Raw genomic sequence first — 15,288 nt, 5'->3', positions numbered from 1 at the left:
TGAACATAATTTAAAGCAGGAAATACAGTTTATATTACACTCAATATACACATAGAATTATAACAAAACAATGTTTTCATATACTGTGAGCAATATACTTTATTTTTCATTCTGTTGTATTCTATTTCATTTATTTAAAAAATGCTGACCACATCCCACTAAAAGGTTGCAACCTACAATTTGAAAGATACTGATTTAAAGCACACAGAATTAAGAGCAGAAGGGATAGAAATGGCCCACGATAGAATTCTGATTATGGTCTGGAGATCATAAACCTGCATCAGGTTGTAAATGTCTATTGTCTGATGGACAATAGGTGTTTCTGTGGAAATGGGGGGTGGGAAATGGAGCAAGGCCTAGGAAACTGTGTGATACTTGAAGAACATGGCAAAACGAGAGGCTGCTGGCCCAGGTTCTTTGGAAAATAGAGCAAAATCATCTCAGGATTGCTGGGGACACAGAAAAACCAGACTGTGAAATGCCCTGAAAGGCCCAATAACAGAGCCGACAGTTTGCCATTCTTGCAATAATCGCCACTGTCAGGGACCTGGAGCTGTGACATGAAGATGGAGCTTCGGATGGGGCAGAGGCCTTACCTCACAGCTCCACTGGCCCCGAAGCCTAGTTTCCTCACAAGTGTCAGTGCCACACAAAAGATTGGTGCTCCTTCCTCACAAACAAGTCTGTTTTCCATACGAGACTGGGGAGTTTTGGGGAGGGGGCAGTCCCAGATGATGTGGACTAAGGTCAGGGTCCTACAACCCTGCTGATGTGATGGGTGAGGTACACAAGAAAATGGGCAGACAGTCAAGTTGTCTCTTCGTTCACCGAGAAGACCATGAGATCTATAGTTCACAGTTACCCTCGGGTTGCTGCCATCTGTCCATGCTCCTCTGTAGTATACATTCCCTCTCCTGCCAATACCATGGACACCTTGGGGGTAGAGAGGTTCAGAGGATCCTTATTCAGCTAAGAGGGAAAGCCCTGCTAGGTGGGATCCTGGAGGCTTGCAGGAGCACACTGTGGTGGCTGGTCAGGATGGTAGAGGGTTTGGTGAACCAGGGTGCGGGCTGCTGGGAGGTCATCAGGATCTGAGGGCAAGAAAGGGGCTGGTAAGAGGCTGTGGCTCTCCTGGACCCCCCGATTTTCTAACCCTGCAGCTTGCTGGGACTCACCCAGGCCCAGCTCCTGCAGCAGCCCCTGGTACTCAGGCTCAGCCTCTAGCAATTTCAGCAGATTGGTAGACTCCATCCGCTCAAGCTGCACCTCCCAGTACACATAGATCTTCTGGTTGAATGTGACATACACGAGGCAGGGGCTGTTGCGGCCCTCTTTGCAGGCATACAGGCCTGTGAGTTGGGTGGTGAGACAAAGGTCCAGAAGTTTCAGTCCAGTGGTGGGAAGGCAAGAACAAAATACAAGTCAGCAGTTTTGACCCTCCCACAGATGCCAAGCAGAAAACTAAAGGCTCTCTTTCTAAGTCTTCTCTGATGGGAACTCAGTAAAATAGGTAAAACAGAAAAGATCTGGCCCCATTCCAGGTATAGAAAAACTATCGTACAAAACCCAGGCAGAATAGCATCCAAATATGTGCTACTTGATTTGACTAGTCTTGCTAATCTAAGGGGTAAATCAGCAAGATGTAACCAGAAATCAGCAAGATGTAACCAGAAACTAAGGTTTCTCTGAGGTGGCAACTCCTGTGCAAAGGCCCTGGAGTAAGTATGCCAGCGCACTGCTCAATTCTTCTCATTTCGGTAACCACACGTATCTCCATGTCATCCCGAATGCTGGTTTCCAAGGTCCCGACTGGGAACTAATGGGAATGTCCTAGGACAGCGATTTTCTACCAGTGTACCACAAGAATTTTTAAAACATGCAATACCTGACTATTTAGTCAGGGGCACTGTTCTCTTTTCCCTTAGATTGTGAATAAAAAATGACAGCAGCCAGCACAACAGCTGTCCAGCGTGAAAGAATCAAAATTATACTTTTTTTGGTCAGAATGGCAAAAATATATTTTTTCATGTGCTGCAGGATATTAGTGATTAGCTTATTAGTGCCATGAGAGGAAAAAGGTTGAACATCACTGGGCTAGGACCATGTTCTTCACAGAGTTTTGATATATACTCAGATGGTAAAGAGCTTTCTGATGTCTTCATACAGATAGATAAGAAATCATACATTCTGCCCTTGCTCAGTAGATAGAGCGTCAGCCTGTGGACCGAAGGGTTCCAGGTTCGATTCTGGTCAAGGGCACATGCCTGGATTGCGGGCTCAGTCCAACATGCAGGAGGCAGCCAATCAATGATTCCCTCTCATCATTGATGTTTCTATCCCTCTCTCTTCCTCTCCCTTCTTCTCTGAAATCAATAAAAACTTTAAAAAATGAAATCATACATTCTTTAAAATATTCAGAAATAGAGATCTCACTATTATTTTTTTCTTATTTAAAACTGTAAAGATGGCAATTGAGCCTGGCTGGCATGGCTCAGTGGTTGAGTGTCAACCTATGAAACCAGGAGGTCATGGCTCAATTCCTGGTGGGCCACATGCCCAGGTTGTGGGCTCGATCTCCAGTAGGGGCCGTGCAGGAGGCAGCTGATCAATAATTCTCTCTCATCATTGATGTTTCCATCTCTCTCCCTCTCCCTTCCTCTCTGAAATCAATAAAAATATATTTTTTTAAAAAAGATGGCAATTGAATACTCACCTATCACCCTCCAATGAAAGAGCTAAGGAACTCATTTGTTTATGAAGATTCACATTAGGGGACACACTGAGAATGGAAATAAGAGGCAGACAGTGTGTTAGAGGGGTGTGGGGCAGGGGCCCACCTGCACAGAAAGCTCGGACATTCTCATCCACTTGGAAGCGGACGACTGTGCGGTTGTGATCAATGATATACGTCTGCCCGTCCCAGGCACAGGCAACCACCTCCTCGTGCCCGTTGCCCTGAAAAAGGTCAGAGACAAGATTGCAAGGGGTGGCCAGGAGCCATTTTAGAAAGAGATCTAATGACAGGGCTGGATAGAATACTGTGTAAGGAGCTGTGGACTTGGCTCTGATGACAAACCACCAGCTGGGAAAGAAGACAACCATATGTTTCTTACTGAATTTCTCCCATGTGCCAGGCACCAAAGAGGCTGTCAAATGAGCCACCTCACATAATGCTCACAACAACCCTGTGAAGTGGGCAACATTACTCCCAGTTTGATACTGAGGGAACGTCAGCTTATAGAAATAAAGTCACACACTCAAGGCCACTCAGCTGGGAGGTGGTGGAATCAGGCCTCCAACCCAGGCCTGTTCTACCTGACCTCAAAGCCTCAGGCCTTTTCTCCTACCATTGGGCCTGAATGATGGCAGCACAAAGAACAGCCCCCGTTGAGTATTCAGGAACCATAGCCTTAGTAAAGACAGACTCACACAGGACAAGAAAAAACATACATCTGCAGTTGGGACTGATGACTAACTTCTAGATCCAAGTAATTATCTGTTTCTCTTTGGAGCGATTACTGCTGCTGAAAGGAACTAAAAAGAGACATTCCCTAGAGCACAGAGAAAAGTGCTATGCATGTGGAATAGGGGAATGACTCACTTCAAAGGGAGTAGGAGCTGTCTATAGAGGGCCTTAAGATAAAGGTTGAGCTTGGCTGGTGTTGCTCAGTGGCTGAGCATCGACCCATGAACCAGGAGGTCATGGTTCGATTCCCAGTCAGGGCACATGCCCGGGCTGTGGGCTTGATCCCCAGTAGAGGGCATACAGGAGTCAGCTGATCAATGATTCTCTCTTATCACTGATGTTTCTATCCCTCTTTCCCTCTCCCTTTCTCTTTCTGAAATAAAAAATAATATATATTTTTAAAAAAGGTTGAGAGTTAACTGTGAAGTGAGAATGGCCTCACTGAAATCTTATCTCTCCATGTGAAGAAGTAAGAATGTTCCTCTCCACCAGGTGTTCCACCCACCGTGACATCCAATTTCTCTAGGGCGAAAAGCTGGTGGTCCACCTGCACTGACCACAACAGCTTGTCTGCTTCCTCCATAAGCTTCAGTGTCCCTGCAGGAGGAGAGGCAGGTGGATGGGTCAGGCAGGATTCCCCCAGGCACACAACTGGCCCATAGCTGATCTGAGGAACTCACCATCCAGGGTGCAGAGGGCAAAGAGGCCAGAGCCACCACTCTCCGCAGGGTGGCCTGTGGGTAGAAGGACCAGAAGAAGAAAATGTGAGAAAGGCAAGAACAGAGCACATGGGGCGAGGGGTGGCCAAGGGCAGGGAGGGAGGGACAGGACTAGAAATGAGAGAAAAAGCTGCATCTCCTCTCCCAAAGTAATGTTTGTCCTTAGCAACCTGCCTCGTTTGATGTTGCCGATGAGGTGAGTAGAGACATTCTTGTTGTGGATGCGGCCGGATGTCTGGTGCAGCACAACATCTCGGGCAGCCGGGGTCTCCCTGCGGGCAGGAGACTGGGGGACTAAGTGGGAGACCAAGTGAGCTTAGGGCTCCGGCACCTTTGTGGCCCCGTCTCCGTAAGAGGTACCAAGCTGTGAATCAGCTGGGAAACCTATTGCTGACCCCGTCTGGCCCATGTGGCAAGTAGGAAACAGGGATGGCGCTATCAGGCTACCATCTTGGAACCTCTTCCAGTTGCTACAAGGTTAGAGCCAGGATTCCCTGGGTCCCAAAATATAGGTCTGCCCTTATTAGGAGAGAGGTGCTTGTGCCGTTCCTAGCTCAAGAAGCTCTGCCAACTGTAGACCTCCCATCCATTGCCGTGGACATCTGGGACCCAATCTTGCTCCCATGTACCCCACACCATCCACAGGCCTGCACCCCTTACCTAATGCCCTCCGTGGTCCCCTCAGAGGTAGTGGAGTGCCTAGCGTCCTTGTTCCAGGTGCACAGTAACACTGCATAAGCACAGCCTGGCTGTGACACCATCAGTTCAGGAACACCAAGGGGCCCCAGAGTCACCGAGAGACTGTCCACCTGCACCAGGGAACAGAGGCTTCAAGGGGACTGGGGAGAGAGGAAGTGGGACACTGCAAAGAACAGGGAGAGAAGTGGGGCAGGGCCCCTGCTAACGTCCCCCAGGCTCCAAGGTAGCAGCGGGAGGAATTCTAGTGTTCATAGGGCTCCTGCCTGGTACCACTCTCCCCACATACACCACCTGCTTTCCTCTGTGCATTCCTCAAGTGGGGCCCAGTCCTGATACAGGCCCCACCACACCCACCTTCACACTCCCAATTCTTAGCACTGGGTTGCTTCCTATTAGTCATTACTAGCAATTTCCCCTAAGACCCTGATTTGAAATGATCTTTAGATCTTGCTCTATATGACGGCCCATGACTGTTCTCCCACAACCCCCTTCAGGAGACCTTCCTCCCTGCTCTCTGGGCTCCGTGGTCACCATACTCAGCCTCTCACCTGGCCTTCCAGTGTCCATTTCTTGAGCGACACCAGCTGCCCTGTCAGATGTTCAGTGCCCTCGCCCAGATCTTCCCAGCGGAAAGCCCGTACCACACGGTCTGTGTAACCTACCACCAGCTCGCAACACCCGTCTCCATCTGTGTCGATCCAGAAAATAAGCCGAGTTTGGAGCCAAAGCTGCATTCGTCAGCTTGAATCCTACAAGCATCTCATCCCTACTCATCTGCTAACATCACTGCTGACATTTTATCTGGTACAACTTCAAGCCCAATCTGTTGTGGAGCTACCTCATACACTCTGAGTCTGGTGCAGGCTCCTCTGCCCTTCCTGTCCTGACAACACCTACCTCTTCCTGCGCCCTACCCACCCATCTGCTCACAGGTCCTGTCACTGCTTCCCTTGGATACACAACTCGAGGTGTCCTGATTCATCGCATATACCTATCACTACCTTCGAGACAGTTTCTGGCCAAAGTATCAACCCAGTATCTATATAGCTCACTCCCTTGTCATCTTTAAGTTTTTGATCAGATTTCATCTTCTCAGCAAGGACTTCCCTGACAACTCCATTTAGAATCGCTACTTCTACTTCAACACTCTCTTGCTCCTTTCCATGGTTTATTTATTCCTCCTTCCCCCGAATCCCTTGAGATTTGCTCTATTGCCCACCGACTCCTAATCCCCCAGCTGCCTGCAAAGACAGCCATGCCCACCGATGTCGCTGATCAGCATGACCTTGGTGTTGGCAGGGATGTGCTGCTTAAACACTGGACGCTGCTCCTCTCCCATTAGGGTCTCATGGTGCCCAGAAGCATCCAGGGTCCTGGCAGGCGTCAGGTCACACAAGTGAAACCAGCCCTCAGCACTTACTGCCACCACGAGATTCTGGGAGAGACAGAGGTATAGGAGAGATGGACTGGGGAGGGAGTCTGAGCACAGGCTGATCATTAGAACACAGAAGCCATTATCCTCAGCTGATTTCCACCTTGAGACAGCAATCAATCCAAGTAAGGCCTTGGAGTTACATTGAAGTTCCAAGGTCCCGGAGAGTTCTTACCTTTCCTTTATTGCATACATCTCCAACCCCAACGCAAGTCAGCTGCAAAAGAAGAAAGGGAGGCTCAGGGAGACACGGAGGGAGACCAGTACTCCCTAATCTCTATGAAGCAGGAAGGAGTAGGTTTTCTAATTGCCATCATTTGCTGAAAACCTGTTGCCAATGACCTACTCTGATACTCTGTGTTAATCAACTTATTGTGCTGTAGGTTTATTTGGTTTACCCAGACGGCAATACAAAGACCTGAAGTAAAGACAATTTGGGCTCAAAACAAAATCTTTACAAAACAAAAACTCTAATATAGCCAGACTATCATGTTTCTGGGCGTATTCAAATACTGCCCTCATTTTCTACTATAATTTATAAGATTAGACAACCTAGGCTGAGCAGCTGGTGGGTTTAGGACACGCTGGTTAGCCCCCGTGTGGGTCTCGGCCTTGACAGTTCCTGGACAGACGAAATCCCTTCCCAGACCTATAGACCCGGGTATTTGAATACTTACCATTCCCTGGCAAGAACAGGTGAGCCATGGCCGGCTGTCATCATTCTTATATACAGACAGCTTCCCACTAGTGTCTCCTACCACCAGTTCATTTAACTTCAAATGGAGAGAGAAGAGTGTTAGCATGGGATCCTGCTGACCCACTTCAAACTCTACTGGGTCCATCCCGGGAAAATCACAGGACATCAACTTGAATCTTCATCAACTTTACTGAAAATCTTTTGTGACCAAGATAGCCATAGTTTCCCAGTTCCTTTATTTCTGTAGGGGGGAAGGGTGGTATGTGTGTGTGTGTGTGTGTTATGGGCAGGGGAGATTAGAGGAATAGTGCCATACAGAATCCATCCCAGGAAAGTTTGACATCTGGACAACTTAATGCCCAACATACTTGTCCAAATAGGACATATAGAATCGGGCAAAGTAGTTTTACAGTTGTCTGTATGGAAAATAATACAATAATTAAACTGTTGCCCTAGCCAGTTTTGCTCAGTGGATAGAGCATTGGCCAACTGAAGGGTCCTGGGTTTGATTCCAGTCAAGGGCACATACCTGGGTTGCAGACTTGATCCCTGGCCCTGTGGGAGGCAACCAATCGATGTGTCTCTCTCACATCAATGTTTCTCTCTCTCTCTCTGTTTCTCCCCTCCCTTCCACTCTCTCTAAAAATCAATGGAAAAATATTGTGTGAGGATTAACAACAACAATATATATATATTAGAGGCCCGGTGCACAAATTTGTGCATGGGTGGGGTCTGGCCAGCCCGCCCTGATCAGGACTGATAGGACCTGATAGGGCCAGGCCAGCAGGGGGCAAGGGGCCGTGGGCGGTTGGCTGGCTGGCCCCACCCCCTGGTCCGAATTCCCCGTTGAGGGGACAATTTGCATATTAGCCTTTTATTAGTAGGATAAAATAATAAACTGTTTCTCGTACTTACAACTGTAAATCTACTTTTGCCCCAACCTGTATTTTTTTTTTATTGCTAAAAGTATTACAAAGGGTATTACATATGTGTCCTTCTTTTTCCCCCTGCCTTTGACAATCCCCTGGCCTCCCCTACCCCCCAGTGTCTTATGTCCATTGGTTATGCTTATATGCACGCATATAAGTCCTTCGGTTGATCTCTTACCCCCCCACCCCCACCCCCCAACCCTCCCGGCCTTCCCGCTGCAGTTTGACAATCTGTTTGAGGCAGCTCTGCCTCTGTATCTATTATTGTTCAAAAGTTTATAATGGTCTCTATTATCCATGAATGAGTGAGATCATGTGGTATTTTTCCTTCATTGACTGGCTTATTTCACTTAGCATAATGCTCTCCAGCTCCATCCATGCCGTTGCAAATGGTAAGAGTTCCTTCTTTTTTACGGCAGCATAGTATTCCATTGTGTAGATGTACCACAGTTTTCTAATCCATTCATCTACTGATGGGCACTTAGGCTGTTTCCAGATCTTAGCTATGGTGAATTGTGCTGCTATGAACATATGAGTGCATATATCCTTTCTGATTGGTGTTTCTGGTTTCTTGGGATATATTCCTAGAAGTGGGATCACAGGGTCAAATGGGAGTTCCATTTTTAGTTTTTTGAGGAAACTCCATACTGTCTTCCATAGCCAACCTGTATTTTAAAAACAATTCCAAATATTCAACTTTTAGAGAATTTAACTTCAAACCTCATATTCAATTAGAGGCCAGGTAAAAAGAAAATGTCAGCTCTGTGGCCCTTCTCCTTTAGAAAGACCTTTGATCTTGGTGTGTATGAGTGAATATAGGATGGAGGTTGGGGGTAGCATGAAGGGGCTGCTGGGTATCAGCATCCATGCTCTGGGCCTCTGGTGCCCTCAAGTGGCAACTAAGCTCTCAAGAGGACAGGCTCCCTGCATGGAGCCTCGTCACTGTTTTTGGGTACTCCCCTTCCTAGGGGTTCCCCAAAAGCTGGCCACCCTTTCCAGAGACTAACGATAATAAATAATAAGGTAGCTCCAAATCCTATTTCCACTAACAGCTTCATGATTTCCCTTGTGGGGAATCCAACACTCCCTTCCTGTCCTCAAAATAGAGTTAATATTAGAGTCTCGGGAGATTTAATTCTTTTTTTTTCTTTTTTGAATTTATTGGTTAACAAAATTATACAGGTCTCAGGTGCACAATTCCACAAGAAGATTTAATTCTAAAATGCAACAAAGACATAACAGAAAGACAGTAAGGAAAAGTTAGCAATGAATTGGAATTTATCAATATGATTTAGTTGATCTGAACCTTAGATTATTTTAATAGTTATGGGAATATTAGATCATAGAAGCATAAAATAAGTTTATTTACATTAAATCCTATACACCTGATGTTTCAATTACAGCTGGTCCTGGAGGACTTCTGCAGACACACAGAGAGAGGCAGGCTGGCTTAGAGGCTCAGATTGCAGCTGCCTGCATTTGAATCCAGCTCTCTATGCCTCTATTTTTCATCTATAAAATGAGGATCATAAAAGTAGCTACCTCATAAGATTGTTGTGAGAACTGAGTTAACAGAGGAAAGCATTTAGAAGTGATTGGCATACAGTGAGCACTAATACCAAGTGGTTTTCAGCCTCTAGTTAAATATCTCCAAGGCTAGGGATCTTAACACTTTTCATGTAATCTATTCTTTTATTAAACATTCATTGAACAAACGAATTTATACTAGGTCTTGATAAAATGTTTGCTTAATAGACAAATACTAACAAAGAATTTTTTAAGAAACAAACAAACAAACAAAATCAGCCCTGCTGGTGTGGGTCAGTGGTTGAGCGTCAACCTATGAGCCAGGAGGTCTTGGTTCAATTCCGGTCAGGGCACATGCCTGGGTTGCAGTCTTGATCCCCAGTTGATCAATGATTCTCTCTCATCATTGATGTTTCTATCTCTCTCTCCCTCTCCCTTCCTCTCTGAAGTCAATAAAAATATATTTTTTAAAAAGAGAAACAAAAGAAATCAGAATGAAAGAGAATGCTCTTGAGTTAGTCAGCCCTTGAGTTTTTGGGTAAAGCTGAACAACCAGTTAGGGGTACGAAGATAAATGCCACAAACTCCCTGCTGAGAAGGACCTCAGAGTTTAACAAGAGCACAGACTCAGGAATAAAATCATAAAACAGTGTGGTAGATGCAGTGAGCCAGGCAGAGTGAGACAATGACACTGGAAGAGGACATTCCCAGGGCAGCCCTATCTGCTCTCTAGCAGCTACACTAATTCCCCCTTATCCATGGGGATATGTTCCAAGACCACAGTGAATGCCTAAACTGCACACTGTCCTGAACCCTCATACACACTATGTTTTTCCTATAAATACATACTATGATAGTTTAATTTATAACAGTAAGAGATTAATAACAACTACTAACAAAATAGAACAATTAGAACAATAGTAGAGGCCCGATGCACGAAATTTGTGCAAGGGGCTTGGCCCTTGCAGCCCTGCCTTCGTATGGAAGGTCATCCAGAAGGACGTCCGGAAGTTTGTTCAACTGTCCAGTCTAATTAGCATATTATGCTTTTATTATTATGGATACTATGATAAAAGTTATGCAAATATGCTCACTCATTTCAGGGGGTCCCTTGTATGGGCTCAATGCTTTCTGGGGTAACACGTTACCATCAACTGGAACATATTTTCTTCCACCTTTCTACTTATCAGGCACTGTGGCCATCACTTTTGCAATTTCATGTATGACAGCAAAACAAGCATGGATTTCTTTTTCTTTCTTCATAATTTCACAGATAGATTTGTTCTGATAACAGATCTTAGCAACCTCAGCATAGGATTACTTTTCTTATTAAGTCAAGAACATTCACTTTTTCACTTAAAGGAAGCAGTTTACCACTCCTACTTGGCATATTCAAATTGTTAGCATCACTACTCTTATGCTTTGGGGCCCGCGGAGCCGGGAGAAGGCGGGACTCCCAGGCAGGCTCTGTACCGCGCATGCAGCGTCAAGCCCAGCCCTGCCCACAGGTGCACGCCTGCTGTGCGCACAGCCATCTTGTGACGGCATGAGGGCACTCAGCGTGATGACCACTTAGGCTTTTATTAGTGAAGATAAGGGTTACTTAAACACAAGTACTGCAATACTGTGACGGCTGGTCTTGATCTGATAGCCCAGTTAAGTGACTAACAGTGGGTAATGTCTATGGTGAGAATACACTGGACAAAGGGATAATTCATATCCCAGGCGGGATATAGTGGAACTGAGCAAGATTCCATCCTGATATTCAGAACAGCACACAATTTAATACCTATAAATTATTTATTTCCAGAATTTTCCACTCAATATATATTTTTTCCATTTAATATTTTTAGACTTCTGTTGACTGCAGGTAACTGAAAATGCGGATAAGAGGTGACTACTGTATAATGCTTCCCAGCAGTTCTGCTTTTCTGGTTGATTCTGGCTCTGGAGGCCACTAAGTGATACTAAAGAACCCCAGCTGGATAGTACACCAACAGTCAGAGATGCTAAAGGAGAACAGAATTAAGATCCTTCTAGAAAGTAGAGACTCTCTCTCCCATGGTGTTGGGTGGGTAGTTCTAGAGGGAGTGTATTCTATTCATGGTTTCTCCCTCCAACTTAGCAGAAAATGAATTAGTTTCAAAGAACTAGAACTTAAACACACAGTGTGGCTATCACTTTTGGCTAATGGTTTCTATATACATAAAAACCTAAGTGACCATTACGACCGGACAACCAGCTGGTAGCTATGATGCACACTGATCACCAGGGGGCAGACGCTCAATACAGGAGCTGCCCCCTGGTGATCAATGTGCTCCCACAGTCCCTCCCCCAGGCCAGCTGCTCTGATCTACACGATGGGGCTGGGCGAGATGGCCCCAATTGGCCCTGATCGCTGACCAGGCCGAGGGACCCCATTTATGCACGAATTCATGCACCAGGCCTCTAGTATTAGAATAAAATAAGTCTTTTTCCTGCCCCAAATCTCCAAATGCTTTTCATGACAATCCTCATTTATTCAACAAACATTTACTGAGTCCCTATTATGTGCCAGGCACTACTCTAAGTGTTGGGAATAAAACAGTTAAAAAACAGACAAAAAACTCCTACCCTAATGGCGCTTACAACTCAGGGGGGAAAAAAAGTATAATATATCCAACACAGCAGAACTGAGTGTGTAGTAGTCAATTCACTTAGAAAAGCAATTTCCAAAAGAGCTAGTGCTATGAAGCTATTTGAAAAAGCATGTATTTTCCCTTGTAAACAAAGAAGACACTCAAATAAAAAAAAATAATGCACATCTAAAGTCATTTTGTTAATTTACTACTTAAAAATGCCTCCCTTAGTTTTCTCATAAAAATTGTACTGCTTGGCATATGAAAAAATGTGAACGCCCAGAAAACATAATACAAATTTATGAGAATAACTTTTTCCTTCCTAGAGGAGGTAGAGCCAAAGAAGCCTCATAAAATACCTCTCCATAACAGCACAAAGGAATCTGGAAAGAGAGGAGGATGTTTTAGCCCTAGCTTTTTTTGTTTTTGTTTGTTTCTTTCAGGCAAAAGACAGTACAGAACAGCAGGGAGGCAGAGTAGGGAGATGGGACAGAGTGTAGGAGAAAAAGGCAATAAGGTGCTTTGTATTAAAAATATTAAATACAGATTGTTAGGGAGGGCAATACAGTCCTGAATGGCCATTCGTAAGCTTCCCACCACAGGAGAACAAAAGACCAGGAAAACTTGCAGGACACCAGGAGTCAGATCATACAAGGAATGAAACTGTCCTAAGGCATGAAGGCATCTGATCGCATTCTAAGCCCACCAGCTCAGTCCCCAGACCCACTGACAAGTGTCCCACTAGTGACTGCATGTAAGGATGAAACTCCAGCCAGAGTGCTGCCATCACAGACCCAATGACACCTTGGCTCCTGCTGTGCAGCCCTTCCCTTGGGATACCCCATCCCCCATCCCCTTTCCTTAAATAAATTCCATTTTCTTTAATCACCATCTGACATGGCTATTTAGCCTGCCTATGTACCACCATGTTAACCTTTCAGAGATAAATGAAAAGATAAAATCTGCATACACAAAAAGTGTTTCACACCACCAACAGCCCCCATGCTCTTTGAAGCTTAGAACCTTTTACATATTTTAATCAAGGCATCTCATTACATTTTGTTATTCTAACAGCGGTCCTCAACCTGTAGGTCGCGACCCCTTTGGGGGTCCAACGACCCTTTCAAAACAGGGGTCGCCTAAGACCATCGGAAAACACATATTGTTTTTGTGATTAATCACTACACTTTAATTATGTTCAATTTGTAACAATAAAAATACATCCTGCATATCAGATATTTACATGACGATTCATAACAGTAGCACAATTACAGTTATGAAGTAGCAACGAAAATAATTTTATGGTTGGCGGTCACCACAACATGAGGAACTGTATTAAAGGGTCGCGGCATTAGGAAGGTTGAGAACCACTGGTCTATGACTATCACCCCACCTGATTATGAGCTACCTGAAGGCTGGGACTGTCTTGTTCATTTTTTAATTCCCAGAATGTAGCAATCCTTGGCGACTAGTGGGCAGTTCAATAAATATTTGCAGAAAAATATAATTAAAAATGAACAATAATGGCGCTAACACTTTACGTTTAACTGTGGGCCAGGCATGATGCTACCTGCTTTACCTGTATTAATTCATTTAAACAACGGGAAAAGGAACGACGCGAGGGAAGAAATGGCAGATGGAAATTATTTTTGTAACTCAATCAAGGACTTTAAAGTTTCCAGACACCTGCGTGCAGGAAGGCGCAGGTCCCATAGGGAGACGTTAAGATTGGGGGGTTGTGGGGGGTGCCTCTGCCGCTCCAGCGGGAGGCGAGGCGGATACAGTGTACTTATTCCAGCGCCTCGAGGAGCCAAGTGTAAGAGCAGCAGAGGCGCTTTAAAAACCCAGTTTGAGGCTTTTTAAAAAACAGTATTTTCTTTAAAATGTACTTTTATTGATTTCAGAGAGGAAGGGAGAGGGAAATAGAAACATCCGTGATGAGAATCATTGATGGGCTGCCTCCTGCACGCCCCACCCTGGGGATGGAGCCCGCAACCCCCGCCGGTGCCGGTGCCTGACCGGGAATCCAACTGTGACCTGGTGAGTCACAGGTCGAGGCTCAACCCGGCGCCACGCCAGCCGCCTAGTTGGAGGCTCTGAAAGGTAAAATGGTTTCAGAAGTGATTCCCCTCGAGGAAGCTTAAGGACAGGAGCAGTGACCAGGAAATGTGGTCACCGAGGTAAATAAGTTACTGAATTAGAAAGTCAGTCATCTATGTTCCTAAAAGAGTAGCAGACCAGGGGACGGGAACAATTAGGTCAGGCCGCCCCGGCATTCACGCTCTCTACAAAGCTCTCCAGGCCCGCCACGCCAGTCCCGTCGCGCAGGCGCCGCTCGCCTCCACTTCCCTGGCCCCGCCCCGCCCCGGCCCTGCGCAGGCCCGGGCGTCTCCTGCAGTGCGCATGCACTGACCGTGTCGTTATCGACGTCTCCGAGGCAGATTGCGTGCGGAAAGAGGCTTCCGCTGAACTCCAGGGCCACGCGCTGCACGTAGCTAACGGACCTCATCGCACTTCCGAGGGCTCAGGGGTCGGGAGACCCCGCTAAATGTTCCCCGAGCCTCTCCCGGCCGCCGCCAGAGCGGAAGGCCACTCAAAGCGGAAAGTTACGTCACCACCTGAACCTCCAATCCCAGCTTTCCTCGCTTAACCTTAGAGAGGAGGCGGGTCTTCCGAGCCCGCTGGGCTTGGGGCGTGACCAGCTACTTATGTGAGTGACAGGGGCGTGGGCCACTCGTTTTCACCTGAGGGCTGGATCGCAAGGGCAGACCAATCCTAACCGGGCTGATCCATTCCCTTGGCAACAGGGCTCTCTAGTGCTTGACCTAATAACCTTGATCTCTTCCTTTGTCTCCCTGACAGTTGAAGAGTCCCAGTCATCAGATCGTCCCTGAGAATCATAATAATCGTAACAACTGCCAGTTTTATAGTTTCCAGCAGTGTTTTTTAAGAAGTTGCCCGTTAGGAGTTGTGAAAACTATATGGTCAATTGAACCAGCATTTAAAAACACGAATAGAATAGAATGGAAAATATCTAGTGACATAAGTATTGTTTTAGTGAATCCTTTGTTTCAAGTGTATATATATGTATATACTGGCTAAGGTAAAAAAAACAACACAGTGTGTGTGCTTTGTGATCAATTGTTTGAAAACCACTTGATGCAAAGCACATTTCACATATTGTTTCATAATTAGCACAAC

At 45.9% G+C, this 15,288-nt stretch overlaps 1 protein-coding gene across 1 annotated transcript; it reads right to left on the bottom strand.

Moving 5' to 3' along the window:
• Positions 1 to 12: 12 nt before the first annotated feature.
• On the bottom strand, positions 13 to 14,707 carry ITFG2 (integrin alpha FG-GAP repeat containing 2). Its single transcript, XM_081084912.1, has 12 exons — positions 14,501 to 14,707; positions 6,994 to 7,089; positions 6,492 to 6,533; positions 6,148 to 6,319; positions 5,433 to 5,572; positions 4,846 to 4,994; positions 4,360 to 4,457; positions 4,147 to 4,200; positions 3,972 to 4,063; positions 2,838 to 2,955; positions 1,176 to 1,349; positions 13 to 1,091 (listed from the first exon to the last, which is right to left on the bottom strand). Exons 1-12 carry the CDS (start codon positions 14,594 to 14,596, stop codon positions 988 to 990), a joined length of 1,335 nt encoding a protein of 444 aa, XP_080941038.1. The 5' UTR covers positions 14,597 to 14,707; the 3' UTR covers positions 13 to 987.
• Positions 14,708 to 15,288: the final 581 nt, after the last annotated feature.

Source organism: Myotis nattereri (assembly GCF_964212035.1).
Source record: "Myotis nattereri genome assembly, chromosome: 2".
In the NCBI taxonomy this organism is placed as follows: Eukaryota; Metazoa; Chordata; class Mammalia; order Chiroptera; family Vespertilionidae; genus Myotis; species Myotis nattereri.
The sequence above is the reverse complement of the archived record's forward strand: the minus strand, read 5'-3'. Positions and strand labels throughout refer to the sequence as shown.